Source organism: Phallusia mammillata, chromosome 2 (assembly GCF_965637545.1).
Source record: "Phallusia mammillata chromosome 2, kaPhaMamm4.hap1.1, whole genome shotgun sequence".
NCBI lineage: Eukaryota > Metazoa > Chordata > Ascidiacea > Phlebobranchia > Ascidiidae > Phallusia > Phallusia mammillata.
This window is the reverse complement of record NC_137253.1, coordinates 7,300,917-7,320,465: the sequence shown is the minus strand read 5'-3', so window position 1 is coordinate 7,320,465 and position 19,549 is coordinate 7,300,917. Positions and strand designations below refer to the sequence as shown.

Below are 19,549 nucleotides of genomic sequence, written 5' to 3'. Positions count from 1 at the left end.
ATTGTTACGTCATTGTATACCATTGTTTGCACACAAAGCAATAAAGCTTAGTTGTTTATTTTTCACTCTGCTACACTAAAAACCTGTTTGTTATTTACAACAATACTTTTACCTTTTTAGTCATGCAAATTTTCATGTTACACTGTAACAAACGTTTCGATAGTGTGGCCCTCGACTTACTTAAAAGGTTGGTTTTGGCCCTCAAGGCAGTTTGAGTTTGACACCCCTGGGCTATACATAAATCAAAAAAATCCGTAGAAGCCGGTGTTGATTTTAAATCTGCGTAATGATTGGAGACCTTTTATTTTTTTTTTCTAGAAATAATCAGCGCAAACTAGTTTGAATACATACTCCAAACCGTGATAATTTGTATGCAAAACTGTATTTTGGCACACCGAGAACTACATAATACACGCTCTTCCAAGTAGAATACATCACAATATCACCCCATAACACAAATTTCACAGATTAATATAGCACAAAATTGACGTAATGATCGCAACCAAACGCATTGTTACGTCATAGGAATTGTTTCTAATTAAATATTGCGACAGAGTTTACATGAAATAACATCGTCATGAAGCTAAAGAAACTATTGTCATTTTACAAACGAACAAATAAATGGCAAAATGCATGCAAACCATTTAATTGTTGTATGTTCTGTATACACGATAACAAAAATGCTTGCTAACATATCGTTCGAAATTCAACAATCAACGAAATCACCATAATTTCAGAATCAGTGAGTTTTTAACATCACTGTATTTCATTGTGAATTTCAATCTTAACAACACCACGCAAAGTCATACTTAAAAATCAATTTGAAACACAATCAGAGTTATAATCCCGTATCAAAACACAACAAAACTTTGCTGCAGACGACAAACTGTAAATGGTAGCTTTTATTGGTAACACATTCATACGTCTTTGCAAAATCTCACAATTAGGACTTTCTAAATGTGGTTGCTTTTCATGTGTCGTTTCACTTCCTGTTTCCTTTTGAATTGTTTTTCGCAAATATCACACTTGTACGGCATCTTGTTGCTGTGAATTACCATGTGTATGTTGAGATTTTCTTTCCTCTGAAATCGTTTGTCACAAATATCACATGCAAACAGTTTTTCTCCTGTGTGAATCAGTTTATGTCGATTTAACCCGGTAAGATTATAAAATCGCTTTTCACAAACATCACATCGATGAGGTTTTTCTCCAGTGTGGCTCATAATGTGAGTTTGTAATTCACTTTTGGAACAAAGTTTCTTTTTACAGTAATTACACCTAAACGGCTTTTCTCCTGTGTGAATCATTTTGTGTCGATTTAACCCGGTAAGATTATAAAATCGCTTTTCACAAACATCACATCGATGAAGCTTTTCTTCTGTGTGGATCCGTTTATGTTCATTTAACTTGCCAAGAGTATGAAATCGCTTTTCACAAACATCACATCGATGAGGTTTTTCTCCAGTGTGGCTCATAATGTGGATTTTTAATTCACTTTTGAAACAAAATGTCTTTTCACAGTAATCACACCTAAACGGCTTTTCATCAGTATGAATTAAGCTATGCCTGATTAAACGTTTTTCGTTGACGAAACGTTTTTCACACACCTTACACTTGTAAGATTTAATGTGTGCATGAATTAACAAGTGGCTTTTTAACAAGAAAAGAGTTTTGAAGTGTTTTTCGCAAGTTTCGCATTTAAATGGTTTTTCTTTTGAATGAACTAACATGTGTGATGTCATGGAAAATTTTGTTTTAAACCTAGTTTCACATATTTCACACTGAAAAGATTTGTCATCAAAATGTTGCACCATGTGTCTTTTGCGATTCCATTCTCGAGTAAATGACTTTTCACAAATATCACATTTGAAACGGTGCCCTTGAACTTCAACTTGATTTTGTTCGGAGTCGACCAGCACAAACATTTGATCTTGATTACTTAGTGATGCCTTCTCTGTACAATTATTATCATCATTCTTGGAATAACTCGCTTCCTTATGTGTCCTGATGTGATCTTCAAGAGATTTTCTTTTCACAAATGTTTGTTCACAAAACTTGCACGAAAAACTTTCTAACATGTCTTGGTCCATCATACGTTTATTGATCTTACACAGCAAGGATTTTTGTTGCAGATACCCTGTAAAATAAGATAAATGAGTTTGTTGCTTTAGAGTGTATCGGACTTTGGACTTATATTCAAACTGTTTTATCACATGCAATAATCGTGCCGCACATACGTCTTTACAACTATGGAAAAGCAACGTCTTGAACAGCCTAGCATATACGTGTTAACTCATTTCAGATGTTAATGTCGCTACTAAAACAAAATATATCTGATCCGATCTAACTATGTTTGTGAACGCAAAATAAAACTTTTTTTTTATTTTTTTAAACTTTAGCATAAATTTTATACACGATGGTGCCAACAACCTTTTTCCTGCCAATTGTTTTAAAGTTAAGGTCAGCACCCCCTTTTAATCACGAAGCTGTACAAAAAAATAATATACTGACCAGTATTTCTGGGAAGTACAAGATTTCAATTAAACTTTACCAAAAACTTAGCAACATTTAATTTCCATAGCACGCGCCTTGTCGGATTAATTGTTTCTCGACACACTATTTATGTCGTTTAGACCTGAACATATTCCCACGCGAGTGATAAGAGATAAACTGAGCAACTTTGCTTCTACACCCGCCGGGGGCAATTTTGTTGAAAAGTAGGTCACCGAAAAGGGTCGCCTACTCACCCGGTTCAAAAATACAACTAAACGCGTTTTGCGCATTCAAAGCCCAATCGAAAGATCCTAATCGTTGTTACTCCAACCTATCAGCAAATCACTTGCCGCAATAACCATAAATTACTTATAACGCACTGACGAGACTGCTAGTTCAGCACGAAATGCAACCACGTGCACCGTACCCGTTCGCTATCTCTTTACTGCACTTAAAATTAGATTTTTTTTACAGGACACATATTACCAGCGTAACAAATAGGCTTTTTTAGGGTTTGTCGAACGTGTTGCAAAAATTGAGATATTCTGACTCCAAAATTAAAGTAGCCTACTCTGACGACACCTGACTAAAAACAACTAGAACGTAAAACAGTTTATTATCAAGTTTATTAAACAAAATATATAAACTACAACAAACGTAAGGTATAGCGTTGGCGATAACTTAGTCTATGTAAGGAAGTGAGCGACAGAGTCTAAGTTTAGTTTTAATTCTATATTTAAGTCCTTTGCCTAGGACTAGCAAAGCAAACGCAACTAAATAGCAAAGCGACAACGTGGTATCGTAACTCGGGGCAAAGGTAGTGTCGCTCCGAAACAAAAGAAATAATTACTGCACAACGAAGGCGGCTACAAGAAACGCTTTTACGATTACGTAAGTGCTAGGGCGTTAGACTTTAAAGGTAACACAAAATTGCCTTGCAGTGTCTGAAATGCCGCTAAATTAAATAACACACAAAAATGTAAAATACACATTGCTACAACGACACATCGTTTGCACAGAGAAAGCGGAATGCAGTAAAAATCTCCCACGCTTCCTTTCTCCGCGCTCTCAGCCGCTGACTTGTCTCCGATATCACTGCATGACACTGTCCTAATAATGGACAGCTTGAAAAGCGTGACCTGTTAAATTCCACCGACCGTCCTATTCGCAAGCTACACTTGCAAACCTTATGTTAACGACGTTTTCGTTGAATATATTCGATGAGGTAAATGAAGCTTGATACGAAACTTTATACTCCAGTGTAGCGGCCGTCATATTAGTGCACATTGTTTACATTTATACCTGTATCTTCGTGTGCAAAAACTTTTCGTAGATCGGCAGGAAAAGGGTTTTACCTTGTCACAATAAGCTTACAAAGATATAATATTTCCGTTCGTTCAAAAGCAAAGAAATATTCAGTCATTTCCAAACCCTTCTGGGCCCGACTCCAAGAAACCCATAACCTTACCATTCCTTTAGTCCGGAAATCTACAATTTGCCATCGAGTAAGAAACATAAAAGTTTTGTATGAATTTTATTTTTGCAGCTGCAAGAAATGCGTTTCGAAATTCTGTTAAGCACACTTCTTTGCGCAGATGACAGGTATACAAAATAACTAATTGTTTACGCTACGTTTGTCACCTAAATAGAAAACATATTTGTAAGAAAATAGTGAAACTTTTCTGTTAAATTAATTGTTTTTTGAAATCAGCAAAGTTTTTGGTGAAGCACAATCAAATTCAAATTCTGACAGTTTTTAGGCACTTAACATGTAGTTGTATTGTTAGTGCGAGTTTTAGTAATATTGTGTTCAATAAGTTTCAACTTTACTCTATTTTTAGATGCTAAAATAATATTAAATCAACTTGTTAAATTTTCCAATACAAAGTAAGTGTCTAATTATAAAATGATTGTGATTGTGGTAATTATTTAAATATAGATTACTATAGCACTGTACATATGGTACAATTTTTTAGTCCTAACCATACTGAAAATAAATTTTGTTTGCTTTTGTATGTTAGTAACAGTGTTTGTTTTATTGTATACTGTTGTGTTAAGAGTTACATGAGTTCAAACAGCATTTCTGATTTCTGAAATTGTTACCTGAATTATTGATATGACATTACAACATTGCACTTTTTGTTGATTGTATAGTTTGTTCGAATTTAGACTTTCGGGCTTCGGCTCATACAAGTGTGCAAAACTGATTTTGGTGGGTTTATTTACTCACAACTTGTGAGGACGGTGGCTTGGGCATGATAACCAATTTAGTTGAAAATTATCTCTCATGACAATGTTTATTCTTATGGAGGCTGGTAATGATGTGACGATTATTCGATATATATATATATATATATATATATATAAAGGGCCTCCTGATTGGCCGAACTGCACAGTCACACCAAATTGTTTTACTGCTAAGTCACACCAAATTGTTTTATTTGCACTCGTGTGTATATTTATTGATTAATATGTAGGTATATATGTATGATATAACATATTGTCAATTTTGAATAAGTGACATTGTTGAATTATGGAGTGTAAACTTGATTTGGTTCGATTTAATCTGTTCTCCACAAATACACAAATTGTCATAGTTTTGGTAATGTTTTTCCAGGTAGAATCTATCTAGATCATTATGTAAAACACTTCAGTATCATACCTCAAAAATTATAATCAATATGAATGGCTGATTTTTTTTTGCTGAAGCCAAACACTGTCGAATGAAAAGTACTTATGGTTTTGTTGTTTTTGAATTGATTTGGCAATTTTGCATAAAAGTGTAAAGTCAAACCAGTGTTCTAGTCATTGCATGTCTTAGAAAGTAACAGAACTTGGTTGGAAACACACAGCAATATAAGTTTATGCACAATTATAAAAACAACAAACAGTCATACACAAACTAATTCCTAATACTAATGATAAAGCTGACCTTCAGGGTCAAACTTGGTGGAACATTTTTAAAATTAATCGTCCTTTTCTACCGTTTTGTATTTGTTGCAAACATTTAGATCCATAAGTAAAATCTCCTTGTTTTTTGGTCAGAAATTGAACTTGTTGTTTATTTGCAGTTCATCTGGTGGCAGCATGATGGAAAATCTGGACTTGTTTATTAAACTAAAGCTGAATTACAAAAAGGTAGAAAAGGCCGAATAATTAAAATGTTCCACCAAGTTTGACCCTGAAGGTTTGCTTTACCATTAGTATTAGGAATTAGTTTGTGTATGGCTGTTTTTAATTTTTTGTTCAAAAATTGTTTATTAAACTGTCGCTAAATTAGAAAAAAAATGACATATCTTGTGTATGAAAACTGTGATTGGTAAAGACATTTGATAATGGTCATGTTATTGAAATCATTGTAAACTGCCGAGTATTGGTTTCAACTCACTGGTGTATATAAAAGAAATAAAGGTAAATGACCATTATTCTTTTACTTTAAAAAAAGCATTCCAAAGATGTGCAGTATTATAAATAAGGAAACAAATGTTTGAAAATAATTTTTATTATGGAAGTCTGCCATTTAGCGGCCAAGACTACTGGTAATAGATCTGGGGTTTTCCACCTTCTTGCCTTTGTGGCCCCCTTGAAACTGTCGAAGACCCCAAGGAATCTCCAGACCCCTGGTTGACATCCACTAAACTAGATGCAATGTTTTGTTATGATACCAAAATTTCTAGTGGATGAAATCCAATAGGTATATGACCACTTGCCACAAACACGATCAAGGCCAACTTTTTTTGCAAAACTAACCAAATAGAAAAACCTGTCTGCAGGTAATTTACTCAATGAGTTGTTTTAACCTAATTGCAAAAGCTTTGCAATATGAATATTCTAAATAAAACACAGCATATAGTTACATTTCTAATACTATATTGCATAGTTTTAGGAAACCCATAGCTTATAAAGTTAAAATTGGAATATTGTTGGGCAATGAAGCTTTATTGCTGAAAGTTACTTTCAAGTTTATTTTCCTTGATGTCGTTTTTTCGTGTGTTGCTTAATACACTTTTTTTTGCCTAAATGTTTTTACTGTTATTTCGTAAATGTGATGAAGAAACATATAGTTTTAAATGTGGTTCCAGAATTGTAAGTCAGGTCGGGCTTTACAGACTGGGTTCGGGCTTAGGTTTCTTTAAAAAAAAGGGTCTGACTTTACACTCTATGTCAGTATTTTTTTGAATAAATTAAGCAACTAGTTGCCCTAATGTCAAACAACTCTAAAACGCCTTGTTTAACCCCAATTGCTTATTGTGTTTATTGTCTTGGTCTTTTCTGGTGCTTCAACGTATGTTCGGGTTTTAACGGGCTGCTCAAAGACGAATCGGGTTCGGGCTTGTGCTGTCGGGTTCGGGCTCCAAGTTGTTGAAAATCCTGGTGGTTTTGTTGATACCTTTTGCTCATTTTACAGTGGTCGGACAAAATATTCCTCAAATGTGGATCGCGGAAAATTGAGAACTACTTGTTAATTTGATCATAGAGTTAGAGATTTGCAGTTTGAATAGTTGCTCACGAGTCACATTTAAGCATCAGTCAGTGATGCTTAAACTATCTGCAGCAGCACACTAGTTTGCCGTGAAAGATTTCAAAGTGTGCCGCGAAATATCCCCTATTATAAAGTGCAAACGATCCCTGGTGTTTTAGCACTTCAGGAGGAAATACGCTACTGGTGTGCATTATAACGTTTTACAAAAACAAGCTTTTGTTTTTGTCATTGGTAATAAAAAGCATCCTTACACCGCATAATAAAGTTGAAAGTTACCATTTTTGAACAACTTTTGTTATGTTTACCTGCGAAATGTGCCGCGGAAGAAAATTATTTTTTTTTTTTAATGCGCCTACAAAGTTTAAGAGCCACTGGTGTTAGCGTTGTTAAACTATTTGACAGCGTTTACAAGCACATTACTTTTCTATACATGGTTTCAAATGATGAGCGTTCGCAAAACAACGTTAGTTTTATCAAAAGCTTATTAAATGATAAAGTAAGAGAATACAATATTTAAATTTAAACAATTGATAATTCTAAAGCAAACACTTTGTACAAGATTTATTAACAGTTTGAAAATGTGTGCAATAAAGCAGTTTGAATTCAACATTCTCAACATAACTGCATCAAGACACCAGAAAAAAGGTTACATGGAGGACGAAGTAAGAATTTGAAAACAACAACAAACAAGGCGTTTACGCAATCTAACGTCTAGACTAGATTTATACGGAGTGCAAGTTTTATTGGCCAAATAATAATAATCATCACCAAGAAAAGCTACGGGATAATCTTTTGGTTTCGGAGTTACGTTCATCGAAATGCTTAATGGGGCGCTCAGTCCTAAAGTCAGCATACATAAACATTAATGCAAAAATAAACTTATGCAAATGTTAAAATCCTATTTTATTCTGCATATAATACTTCTTCATTTTGTTCAGTGTTGAATCTTTATGTTTTCCAAACATCTTAGCCAATGTCTGCATATTATTCCTAGTGATTCCGATGCTTATGTTTTTTTACTTCATTTTTCCGCTTAAAAGTTTTTTCACAAACATCACACTTGAATGGCATCTCGTCCCTGTGAACAACGTAATGCGTGCAAAGATTTGAGCTGGAATTGAATCGTTTGTCGCAAAAATCACATGCGTATGGTTTTTCTCCCATGTGAATCAGTTTATGTCGCTTCAAAGATCCAAGTGAACTAAATCGTTTTTCACAAATGTCACATCGATATAGTTTCTCTCCAGTGTGGGTTCTCATGTGTGTTTTCAAATCACCTTTGGAACGAAATGGTTTTTCACAGTAATCACATTTAAATGATTTTTCACCTGTGTGAGTCATCATGTGCTTTGTGAGCGTTCCTGATTGAGTAAAGGATTTCTCACAAATCTTGCATTTGAATTTTTTTTCTCCAGTGTGAATCCTCAAATGTTTTCCTCTGCTTGCGGTTGAATTAAATCTTTTGTCACAATAACTACACTGGTAAGGTTTCTCATCCGTGTGAATCAACTCGTGTCTTTGCAAATCTTTCTTTTCCCCGAAACGTTTGTCACATACTTTGCAAGTGAAGCGTTTAATGCCAGAATGAATCAATAAGTGTTTTTGTAGATTGCTTTTTTCTTTGAACCCCTTATCGCAAATGTCACATTTGAACAGTGTGTCGTCACTGTGTACCAACAAATGTTTGTTGCGACTTCCTCGTTGACTAAATCTTTTATCGCAGACATCGCATTTATATGGTTTTTCATGTGAGTGGACCAACATGTGTACTTTCATGTCACTTTTTCTCCTGAATCTGTTGTTGCATACTTCGCACTGAAAAGGTCTTTCTCCTGAATGTATCACCATGTGCGATTTGCGACTACTTTCTTGAGCAAATGATTTTTCACAAATATTACATTTGAAACGTTTCTTTTCATTATCAGCTGGAGTTTGCACACACTTGACAGGTACATGCAGTTTTTCTTTCCTCGTCGCACTCTCTGTATAGTTATTCTCTACTCTCTGATAATATTTCTCGTAACATTCAGATTTCGTTTGTTTCTTAATGTAATCGTTAAGAAAGTTACTTTGTCCAAATGTTTGCTCCCTAAACTTGCACGTTCCAACGGGTCTTGGTACTTTAAAAAAACTTTCCAGCGTGTCTTGGTACATCATGTATTGCTAATGTTACACAACAAGAAACTTTCTGCTTGGGATATCCTGTGATTCCAGAAACAATTTGTTTTGATTCTTCCGTATTTTACATGTACACTGTAAAAACGCAATATTACTTATTTTTTATTGCTTTCTAAACTTATACCTTTCACTGACAAGCTAACAATCTTGCTGATTGATGTTTTCTTTCATACACAGGAATAACTGCAACCAAAACAAGAGACAGCCATCGTAAAAAATTGTTTGGGTTTACCTGTTGTGTGTCCGTCTGCCACAATTCGAAATGGAGAATGGCTGCCCAGTTTCCATTTTATAAAACCCAGTACAATGTCTTAATTCAACTAAACACTTATACTGACCTGAAGGGCCTAAAACGACATTGTGCTCTTGCGGCAAAAATAGAAAAAAAATGCATGACTTATAACTGATGTATTGCAGTGGCGAAAAAGGCAATACCATGTAATCAGATAATTTATCACTCTGGTGCGAATCAAACAGATTAGGCCCGAGAGTATTGTTATTTTGTGCTAAAACTCTGATAATACTGTACCTCCAAGTTGCTAAAAGGGACCGATAGCTGTAATCGGCATTAAAATATGAGTTTTCACTTTTATTGTGTTAATTGTTCCAGTATTTTGAAACTGTGTTTCCTTAACTGTGCAGAAGCTGCGATGTTGATGTTATGGTTGGTTACAGACAGGGTATGGTTAGAATGCAAAATAAATTGTAGGCTATTTAAATGTTTATGTTTAATCAGTTCTTTTCACTTTCTCCAACACTTTGTTTTGAATTTTCTCTAATGACGCTCCATGACGTCATTAAATCTGCAACCGAAAATTGTCCCGTTTTCTAGTTTAAAATGACGCGTTGAAGCGACAAAGCGCTGTATCCTCTACTCGTCCAATTGACGGAAAGAAAAAAATAATTTTAGCGATAGCTTTGTAGTTTCCTGATTTCGCCGCTGCTATCTAGCTTTCTCAGCAAAACTGCAGCTGCAAGATAAGCGTGACTGTCAGGTAATCAAAATCGTTGCTTAAAAAACGGGAAACAACATCTGAAGGACTGAATGCTTTTCGTGTTTGGCGCGTCGAAACATTATAACATTAAACGTTTTTAACCATTTTTTACTCATTTTTGTTTTGGGCTTATTTAATTTACGCGCAACTTTTCAAAAATGGAGGGGGGGGTCCGGATATTTCAGCTTAATTGTGCTGGAACGATTTGCCTTACACGGTAAAAAAAACTCAACTTAACGCAATCCTTTTTTCTCTTGACTGTGTTCAATGATGCATGCAGCTGGACACTTGGCTTAGTTTATGGTCAGCTTATTACACTGTAACGTTCAAAGTCATTCTATTTGAATAAGGTAAGCATATACCTGACTTCGGTAGAATCAAAAAGCATTGCACGTTGCTTGGTGTGTTTTTCCTTTTTGCATGCTTATCGGTGCGTTACACCTTTAGTTGCTTCAGGCAGGCAGTGTTATCTATTCTGTGTTGTACAGTAATTGCGCATAGGCGCTTTCAAGCTCTGTTTGTTTGTTTTATTTGTGCTTTTTTTTCTGATAACCTAACTGACAAACGTTAGTTTTTCTCAATTTTGTTCTGGTAACTGGTAATTTTAACTATAACTGCCTCCTAAAGGCCCTCTGGTGTTTACTTAAAAGCCTACTGTTAAATAACCTAATAGCCTCTAAGGCACCTTTTGGAATGAACTGCCCCTAAGGCACCCTTTGTGGCTGAACTGCCCCTAAGGCACCTTTCTCTGAATTTAACGACAGCTAGTGTGCCCATAAGGCTTTAGTGCGCCACCCTGTGTAGTTTAAACATTCTCGACTCAAACGTTGTCGCGCCTTTGTTTGTTTAACTTTGTCACTGTCACCTTTTGCCCTCTAGCGCCACCCGCCGTCTGCGCTCTCTACGCCAGAGGGTTGAATGCGGCGTTTCGCTTGAGTGCTTTGTGTTTTTAGGTAAGAGCCACTGACCACTCCAAGGCCGTTGCCTCGAGTGCTCACTGGTACTTCCCCTTTTGTTGTGTGACGTGCTAAGCAATCAACGCCCTGTCTTCCTGATTGCCTAGTTACTTGTGTTGCTCTTTGCTGACTAAGTTCTAAGTCCCCCTCAAGTGTTTGTTATCTTGAAGGGACTTCCCCTTAGTCGTTGTTGCTAGCCGGGGATTCCCCCTCTTAGTTGTTGATTTTCCTTTTTTTCGGGACTTCCCCTGTTTGCATACTCGTGTGCAGGCGAGGGACTTCCCACAAACAGAAAGCACATAGAAACAGTATAAAAATTTCCAAATCGCAGTGTAGAACAGCCACACCCTTGTAGGGCTCTTCTCTTCTCTCCCCCAATATCTCGGAGTCATCTTCAAACTCTTACTATGGGTCTTAAACACTTTGACGAGTTTAGGTCGCTCCATATCCAGATAACGACGAAGCAGAACTGCCGTTTTGAAGAATTTATGGCGATGTAGAAGGACTACCTTTGTATGCATACAAGAAGATGTTGGTCGCTTGCCGGTGTGTAAACCTACGCCAGTCAAAAAAGGGACCATTGGACAAACCAATGCCAAAGAAGGGAGAAATGCAAAATCTGTGGTGATAGAGACCACCGAGCAAAATACTGCCCGTGGGAGTCTCCTGTAACCAACTCAGACGCAGCTACTGAATCAGTGTCAACATCAAAAACAGAAAAAGAAGTTGATAAAGAGGCAGAAAAAGCAGCAAAGAAAAAGTACAAAAGAGACTATCCAACAATCAAAGAGTCTCAGAAGATGTCCACCCCTAAAGGGAAAATGCCAGACCAAACATCTGCCGAGGACCTTTCGCAAGTGCTGCACCAAATAAATGTCCAAAAAGACAAGCATAATAAGCTGTTTAACCAAAACGTAGAAGATCCGTCTCCACCAATCATTCTAGACTCCCACTCTGACGAAAATCAAGACAAGATCCCAACAGCAGGCAAATCTTCCGAAGTTCATATATCTTCTGATGCTCATATGTCTCAAGAAATACAGAAATCTTTCGATGAGCCCATACAGAAAACCCAGGTTGAGGCTGACCAAGCACAAGCATCAGAAGAAGTCTTTAAAACAGATCTAAGAAACAAATCCTTAACCCACCCAGACAGCTCTTCATCCCCCCAAAAAAGCAAAGAAAAGGAAATAATGGAGAAGTCTTTAACACACCCTGACGACACTCTCTCTCCTCCTTCTACTTACAGAACCCCAGGCTCAGCGAGACGAATCCTCCCGCCAACCCTAACGCATAAGTCTCCTATCGCTAATCCACCTCATACTCCACACCCGGTAAAAATCAATACTGCTCTTACAAAAGTAACTTTTGACGATTCAGTTCCTCCTCTCGAATCCACAACCTCACTCTCTCATTCCTCAGATGAAGAAGAAGAAGATGATAAGCAAGAAGAAGACAGTTTGGGTGAAGCTGAGCGCAAAAGTCCTGATCCGCAGGACATTTTGAAAGACAAAAACCCAAAACAAAAAAGAAGTGACAGCAGCTCCACAGAGAAACCCAAGAAGAAGAGAAAGAAAGGCAGGAGTTAGTTGCACCTAACCTCAGACTAAAGACACCAAACTAACTCTAGACTTTTTACTGCCATCATGGCAAAAATTACATCTATTAACATTAACGGAATTGACAATAAACTAAACAATTTAACTACTTACGTAAACGATGATGACTCCGAGATCTATTTGATTCAGGAAATACACTTAGCGAACCAAAACAATTTAAACAATTGGACAAATCAAAACAATTTTTTACTATTTTTCCATTCGGTTTGGAGAAATTCAAATGATAACAATCCAAAACATAAATTTGACGAAACTCTTATTCTAATAAGAAAGAATTTTGCACAAAATTTGGTAAGAAATCACAAAATCATGATCGAAGACAAAATCCAAAAAATAACTTTGGAATTTAACAAACAAACTTATAATATTTTAAATCTTTATCTACCCTCCAGTCCACAGAACAGAAACGATAGGACAACCTTAATTAAACAAATCCCAAAATTTATCGATAGAAAGCCTAACTCCCATACAATAATTGGGGGGGATTTCAACTTTATCGAAAATCAGTTAGACACTATGTACAAAAATACTAGGAACGAATCAGACGTCAACGAATGGAAAAAAGTAACGACACATAATGTTGTCTAACAGACTGTTTCCGTTACTTTCACCCCAACAAAAAAGTATACACTCGGTTAACTACCAACTCCTCTAGAAGACTTGACCGCTTTTACTGCTATATGAATCTAATTCATAAAATCAACTCTGCAAATCACAAACACGTATCATTTTCGGATCATAACTTTGCTCCCTTTATCAAAATTAACTTTAGTTTTAATAAAAAATGGGGAAAAATGAATTGGAAATTAAACGTATCCCTTTTGCAAAATGAAGAATATACTTCATTAATTAAGAACCTAATACTCGAATTTGAAAAAGAAAAAGACTCCTACCAATCGTTTTCCGATTGGTGGGACTCACTTAAACGAAAGATTGGGGGAAAAAAAGCAAGATAAAACTCTAAAAAAAAACTGGCGACCAATTTCCTTACTTAATGCAGATTATAAAATAATTAGTAAAACAGTAGCGAAAAGACTTCAAAATGAACTTAATAACAAAATTAGCATCGAGCAAAAATGTGGACTAGACAAACGCTACATCCAGCACATTCACTATAATATCCAAACCGCAATCGAATATAGTTATCAAAAACAAACCCCTTTGGCCCTAATTCAAATTGACATAGAAAAAGCATTCGACACCGTGGATCATGATTTTGTGAACATAATTCTGGAAGTTTTAAATGTTAACATATACAGTGGAAATTGGATCACAATTTTATACAAAGATATCACGAGCACAGTCAATGTAAACGGAAGAAAAACAAATAAAATATCTATAAAACGAGGAGTCCGCCAAGGGTGTGGCTTATCGATGATTCTTTACGTGGCTGTATGCCAAGCGCTAATACAAGCAGTAAATAATAACAAACAAATAAACGGAATAAAAATTGGTAAAATAGAAGCGAAAATCCAACAATATGCGGATGACTCGACATTTCTCGTTTCCAATAAACAATCCCCATTAGAAATTTTTAACATTATGAATTTGTATTATCAAGCATCTGGACAAAAGATTAATCAAAATAAAACAGAAATACTCCCAATATCCCAATTTTTACATGACGAATTAAGTATACTATATACCCTGACTTTATAAAACCGACTATTAAAATACTTGGACTAAAATGCAAAAGAACTCAATTCGACACGCGAGAAAATTAGGCTCCCATTATACGGCATGCAAAGCATATGACAACAACCTTCGCACGACGCAAACTATCCTTCATCGGTAAAATCGCGATAATTAATACACTTATTCTCCCCAAAATACTTTTTGTGGCTAGAGTTGTAAACCCAACCCAAACCCATATCAAAGAAATTAACTATGTAATTTTTCAATTTTTTTGGTTTCCAAGAAAAATAGAGCAAATGGCCCGAAAGAAACTAATATCACAAAAAATAAAGGCGGGTTAAAACTCCCAGATTTGGAAACAAAAATAAATGCGTTAAAGCTTGAAAAACTACGAGACTTAATTAATTCCGAAAATATTTGTGAAATCTGGCAACGCTGGGCAATTTATAATCTCGGCAGGAAATTAAAACAGATAAAACCCTCGCTTTTCGACAATGCCACTCCCAAAGCATGGAAACCAAATAGAAACTGGACCCAAATTTATAAAACCTATTTACTTTTAATTGATGAAAATAATGAATTCAATTGGAAAAAAGCCAAATTACGCCATTTTTACTATGAGCTAATAAAGAAAAAAGAAGTCAATTGTACACCAACAACCATCGATGATTACAGTTGGAAACGGGCATTATTCCTCCAACAGGGAATAAGGCCCTTTTTTTAACAACATGGAGCGACAAATAACATATCTAACCATACACAAAGCGTTTAAATGGGGTGGTTTTGATCGCTCCAAAAATCGTTTTATAATGAGGGATGGTTCAATCAAAATTAATCGATGCAAATTCTGTAAAGATAGAAACGATAACATAAAACACCTTCTAACGAAGTGCCCTATTAGTAACTTAATCTTAAATAGCCTCGAAAAAATTCTCAATGACGAACTCCAAATTCATCTCGACATTAACTCTAACCAAACTTTGCTAAATTACTACAATTTGAAAACACCTCTCTGGCAAATTAAAATAACTGCAATTTGGCGATCTAAAATCATCAAAGAAAAGCAAAAACTAAATTTGCTTAATAAACATCTGGATAATACAATCTCTTTTGCAAACAAAATGGCCGCCAAAATTTTCACTACCTTCAAAACAGAAATACAAACCTTTGTTTAAAAATACGGCGAAAATTATATTGAAGTGAAATTCGGTTTAGACACGGACTACTTTTACGCAGCCACGTAAAGAACAGAACTACCGCTCCTTATTTATTACGCTTTCGCTATACATACTATTGTGTACATTGTAATACGAATATTGTGTGTAATTGTACCATGTGTTGTCACTCTACGTTTATGAAATAATAACTTATGTTAACTGTACCTAAAACCTATGTTTGGTAATATCTGTTTAATTATCGTGTCTATGTTTGAACACCCCGTCTCATTTACTTCCGTTTTGAAATGAAGGATAAAATGTACTGTATCGCCCTGCCTCGCACTAAGTTTTTTTTCGTACCGTTTTAGTTATTTGGAGGGATAAACATGCCCTTTTTTATGGAGGCGACAAGATAATTTTTTTATCGGCCGGTCTTCACATGTTGAGGCGGGAAGGGGCCTCTAAAAAATAAATAAAAAATAAAATAAATAAAAAAAAGTTAGGCAAGTCTTATTCTCAACATCAGTGTTAAGCAAACTGTTTTAGCAAAGGTCATTGGTAGCTGTTTTATATTGCAAGGTTGAAGGTGGCATCAGACTTGTTGACTTAAAATTACTGCTGGAGGAAAGTTACTGATTTGTCTCATTCTGTGGTTATTTGTAAGTTTGAATCCAGTAGTTTCAAATTCGATTCGAGTTTTGTTTGTTATTTTATCTGAAACAAACTCTCTCGCACGGATCAAACAAAGTATTAGAAAAGCTTACAAGGCTTTCAGTTTTAAAACCTGTAATTTTAAATATGGTTAGCTGGTGTGTTCGTTAAAGTCGCCGTTTGAAGGTTCAGTCACCAATTCAAGTTGCTATCATTGAGGAGATTTTCTTCTTCTATATGGAGGCTGCTATGGTTGGAGCAGATTTCGTCAACACAAAGACAATCAAACTGATACGAAAGGTAGTGCTCGTTAAGCAATTCCTTTCTAGGAGGGTGCATCGTTGCGTCAAACCAACATGGTTGTTTACAACAAACTTTAATCGGTTTCCTAACAATCAGAAACAAGACGTCGTGCAATTTGCCATCAGGACAGGTCAATTCACTGACCAACGCTGTACACTCGGGAGAAATCTTTTTGACGTAAACATTGCCAAATTCAGCTACAAATTATTGTATTTTAAATGAACGAGAGCCCACTAATTTCGTTTAATTGTGCAACTTTAATTTATGTCTTGTGTATCATAATGGTTTGTGTGTTTTCTTTTATTTTTTTATGATATCTCAAATAGTTACTGAAAGGCTAACTAAAAGCGCTACAGTTACCATCAGAGTTTGCGTTGATTTAGCTGTAGCTGTAAAAATACACGAATGCACCTTAAAGTGGAAAGTAGATACACTCTGCTTTTGTCATTGCGTTGTTTTGGAATATTGTTAATCAAAATCATTAAATAGATTGTTTTTGCTTTTTAGTCAAGCACATCAATACAACTACTTTTCCTAAAATTCATCACTGTTGCAAACACAAACTGTGCAGTTTTTTTTACTTTTTACGACCAGACATGTTATATCTTTACAATGACAAGTCAATCGTTATGAAACATGGTCATCCAAGTTTCTATTTTTACTACTTGTATAATTGTGTGGTAAACGATCAAACTTTGTGCATTCATTAGCGATGTCGTAAAACACTTGTAGATCACCCAGCCTGGCGAATATTACTGTGCGTGAAACACGATGATTTTAATGACAGTAGGGGACTCCAAGCGTTGCCTTCTTATGAAGTTACTTGCGAATGTTTGTGCGAGCAAGAAAAAAATATTGCACAGATTTGCTTTGTCAAAAATTAATTGATTTTCAATTTGCTACGTGGACTTGGAACAGTTTTTAGTGCAACAAGTTTGAACAAAATGTTGTTAATCCAAATATTTATGTGAGAAACGACGCAGCTAAGTTTAAGGAAAGAACACTAAACGGTTCCTTAACAACAACGGATAAATTGTGTCCATAAATTCAACAACTGGGTTTGTAGCATCTATACAAATTAAAACAAATTTATTGATCAAAGTCGGTTTGTGGAAGTCCAAGACCAACAATAATTTACATTATTTTGTCATCATAAATTATAACACGATTTGAAAATACTTGTACCAAACTAGTCCAAATTCACTTTGAGCTTTGAGCACTAAAAATGTTATTTTCTTGGCAGGTGATTCTAAAAATAACGACAATTAGGTTATATATCTGTAGATTTAAGCAAAAAACAGAAAACGTTAGACGAGGGTACGTTGCATAAATTTCAAATCATGTTTAGTGCATCAACAACAACAAACCAAGAGAAGCTATTGGAATCTGCTGGCTGCATGCAAACTAATGTTGAAATTGGGATTACCTTTACCGACCAGGTCGTATCAAAGAAAACATCAGAGTCTAATCAAATAACTGGATTAAAGCGATTTTAATGCGTTGTTTGTGAAAAAAGTTTTGCAAAAGAAAGCTTTCGCAAGTGGTCACACATTCCGGAACAAGACCTTTTCAGTGCAATATATGCGAAGACAGGTTCAAAAGGAAAAACGACATGAAAATACACATGTTGGTCCATTCACATGAAAAACCTTATAAGTGCGAAGTCTGTGATAAAAGATTTAACAAACGTGGAAACTGCGACACGCATATGCTGGTACACACTGGAGAAAGAAAATTTAAGTGTGATATTTGTGAGAAATCATTTACTCAATCAGGAGCGCTCACGAAACACATGATGACTTACACAGGTGAAAAATCATTTATATGTGATTACTGTGAAAAATCATTTCGTTTCAAAGGCGATTTGAAAAACCACATAAGAACCCACACTGGAGAGAAACCTTATCGATGTGACATTTGTAAAAAACAATTTAGTTCACTTGGATCTTTCAAGCAACATAAACTGATTCACACAGGGGAAAAACCGTTTGCATGTGATATTTGTGGCAGGCGATTTAACCGCCAGGTTAATCCCAACATACACATGGTAATTCACAGTGATGAGATGCCATACAAGTGTGATATTTGTGAAAAACCATTCAAGCGGAAACAGCAAATGAAGCAACACAATAAAAGCCACTATCAGGAGCAACAATCATAAATGTTTTGTTTTAGAATCATTAAAAAATGCGGTGGTTGAAATAATTCTATGTTTTGTACATTGGTATTTATTTTTGAGTTGTGACTGCAAGCCCGCCTGGAGCGATCAGACTCATTGTGCAAACGTTTCAAGATTTTTTAGATTTCGATCCCAATCTGAAATATTACATTAAGGACAAAAACAGTCATTTTTTAATTCTGAACAGTAATAGTGTGTAAAATGTTTACTGTTTTAAGCGTAGAATGTGCTCGAGTTTGTGGGGAGGTAATATCATGAGCGGAGATTTACTTTCTAAGGGTAACGCGAACACATTAAAAAATCGGACTTTAATTCACTTACTTGGTTATTGTCACATTTATTCTCAATTACATTAAATTTCGTCAGATTTTCTGATTTTATTTAAAGATTTGGACTAAAATCGTCAGACCCTAGATTTATGAATATATGCATATTTTTTTTCATATCGCATTTTACGCGGGAATGACTGCGTGTTATTCTGGTATTTATTTTCCCCCAAAACATTACAAACGCTAGTCGTCTAATGTTAGTTGGCAAATGGATATTACCCGACCTAAATAGAAGTAGGGTGAACAAATGAACTACTATATGACCAAACGCTTTTTGACTAGATGTATTACATCGTGAAATCGCAGTACAAGTATATAATTGAAGTTTTTTCCTTAGGACTTTTTCTAAGCAGTGCATTCTTGCCCCAAATTATTCACCACTTTCAACATTGTACGTCATGTTTGGTAAAAAAATATCTGACTTAAATTATGCTGTTATTACATTTGTTTTAATCCGCTGTTTCTGCTCAGTATTCTATGGGTTTGAATGAATTAATTTACCTGGTATATGTTTTTACTATTGTTCCTACCTTTTTCTTATGTTTTGTTTTCTGTCACGATCTATTGTTTG

At 35.4% G+C, this 19,549-nt stretch overlaps 3 protein-coding genes and 1 long non-coding RNA gene across 5 annotated transcripts; 2 read left to right on the top strand and 2 right to left on the bottom strand.

The window, feature by feature from the left end:
• Positions 1–363: 363 nt before the first annotated feature.
• Positions 364–2,804, bottom strand: LOC145215276 (uncharacterized). Its single transcript, XM_080083971.1, has 2 exons — positions 2,512–2,804; positions 364–2,137 (listed from the first exon to the last, which is right to left on the bottom strand). Exon 2 carries the CDS (start codon positions 2,091–2,093, stop codon positions 954–956), a length of 1,140 nt encoding a protein of 379 aa, XP_079940097.1. The 5' UTR covers positions 2,094–2,137; positions 2,512–2,804; the 3' UTR covers positions 364–953.
• On the top strand, positions 2,805–8,469 carry LOC145215312 (uncharacterized). The gene is made up of 2 exons (XR_013857261.1): positions 2,805–4,380; positions 5,565–8,469. It is a non-coding gene; the product is annotated as an uncharacterized LOC145215312 (long non-coding RNA).
• On the bottom strand, positions 7,523–9,539 carry LOC145215275 (uncharacterized). 2 transcript variants are annotated; one of them, XM_080083970.1, is made up of 2 exons: positions 8,305–9,539; positions 7,523–8,054 (listed from the first exon to the last, which is right to left on the bottom strand). In XM_080083970.1, the coding sequence occupies exons 1-2, from the start codon at positions 9,131–9,133 to the stop codon at positions 7,993–7,995; spliced, it is 891 nt and encodes a 296-aa protein (XP_079940096.1). In that variant the 5' UTR covers positions 9,134–9,539; the 3' UTR covers positions 7,523–7,992. The 2 variants fall into 2 exon arrangements, with proteins under 2 accessions (XP_079940096.1, XP_079940094.1); XM_080083968.1 differs by having other exon boundaries at positions 7,523–9,229; positions 9,387–9,538.
• A 2,120-nt stretch (positions 9,540–11,659) lies between these two features.
• On the top strand, positions 11,660–17,031 carry LOC145215292 (uncharacterized; the record flags this gene model as incomplete). Its single annotated transcript, XM_080083984.1, has 1 exon — positions 11,660–17,031. A coding segment is annotated over one exon (1,035 nt), but the record flags the coding sequence as incomplete, so codon positions are not given.
• Between the last annotated feature and the right edge of the window lie 2,518 nt (positions 17,032–19,549).

Excerpts from the sequence above, each read along its gene's own strand:
- LOC145215276 (XM_080083971.1), bottom strand. The coding sequence starts at position 2,093 with ATGATGGACCAAGACATGTTAGAAAGTTTTTCGTGCAAGTTTTGTGAA.
- LOC145215275 (XM_080083968.1), bottom strand. The coding sequence starts at position 9,133 with ATGATGTACCAAGACACGCTGGAAAGTTTTTTTAAAGTACCAAGACCC.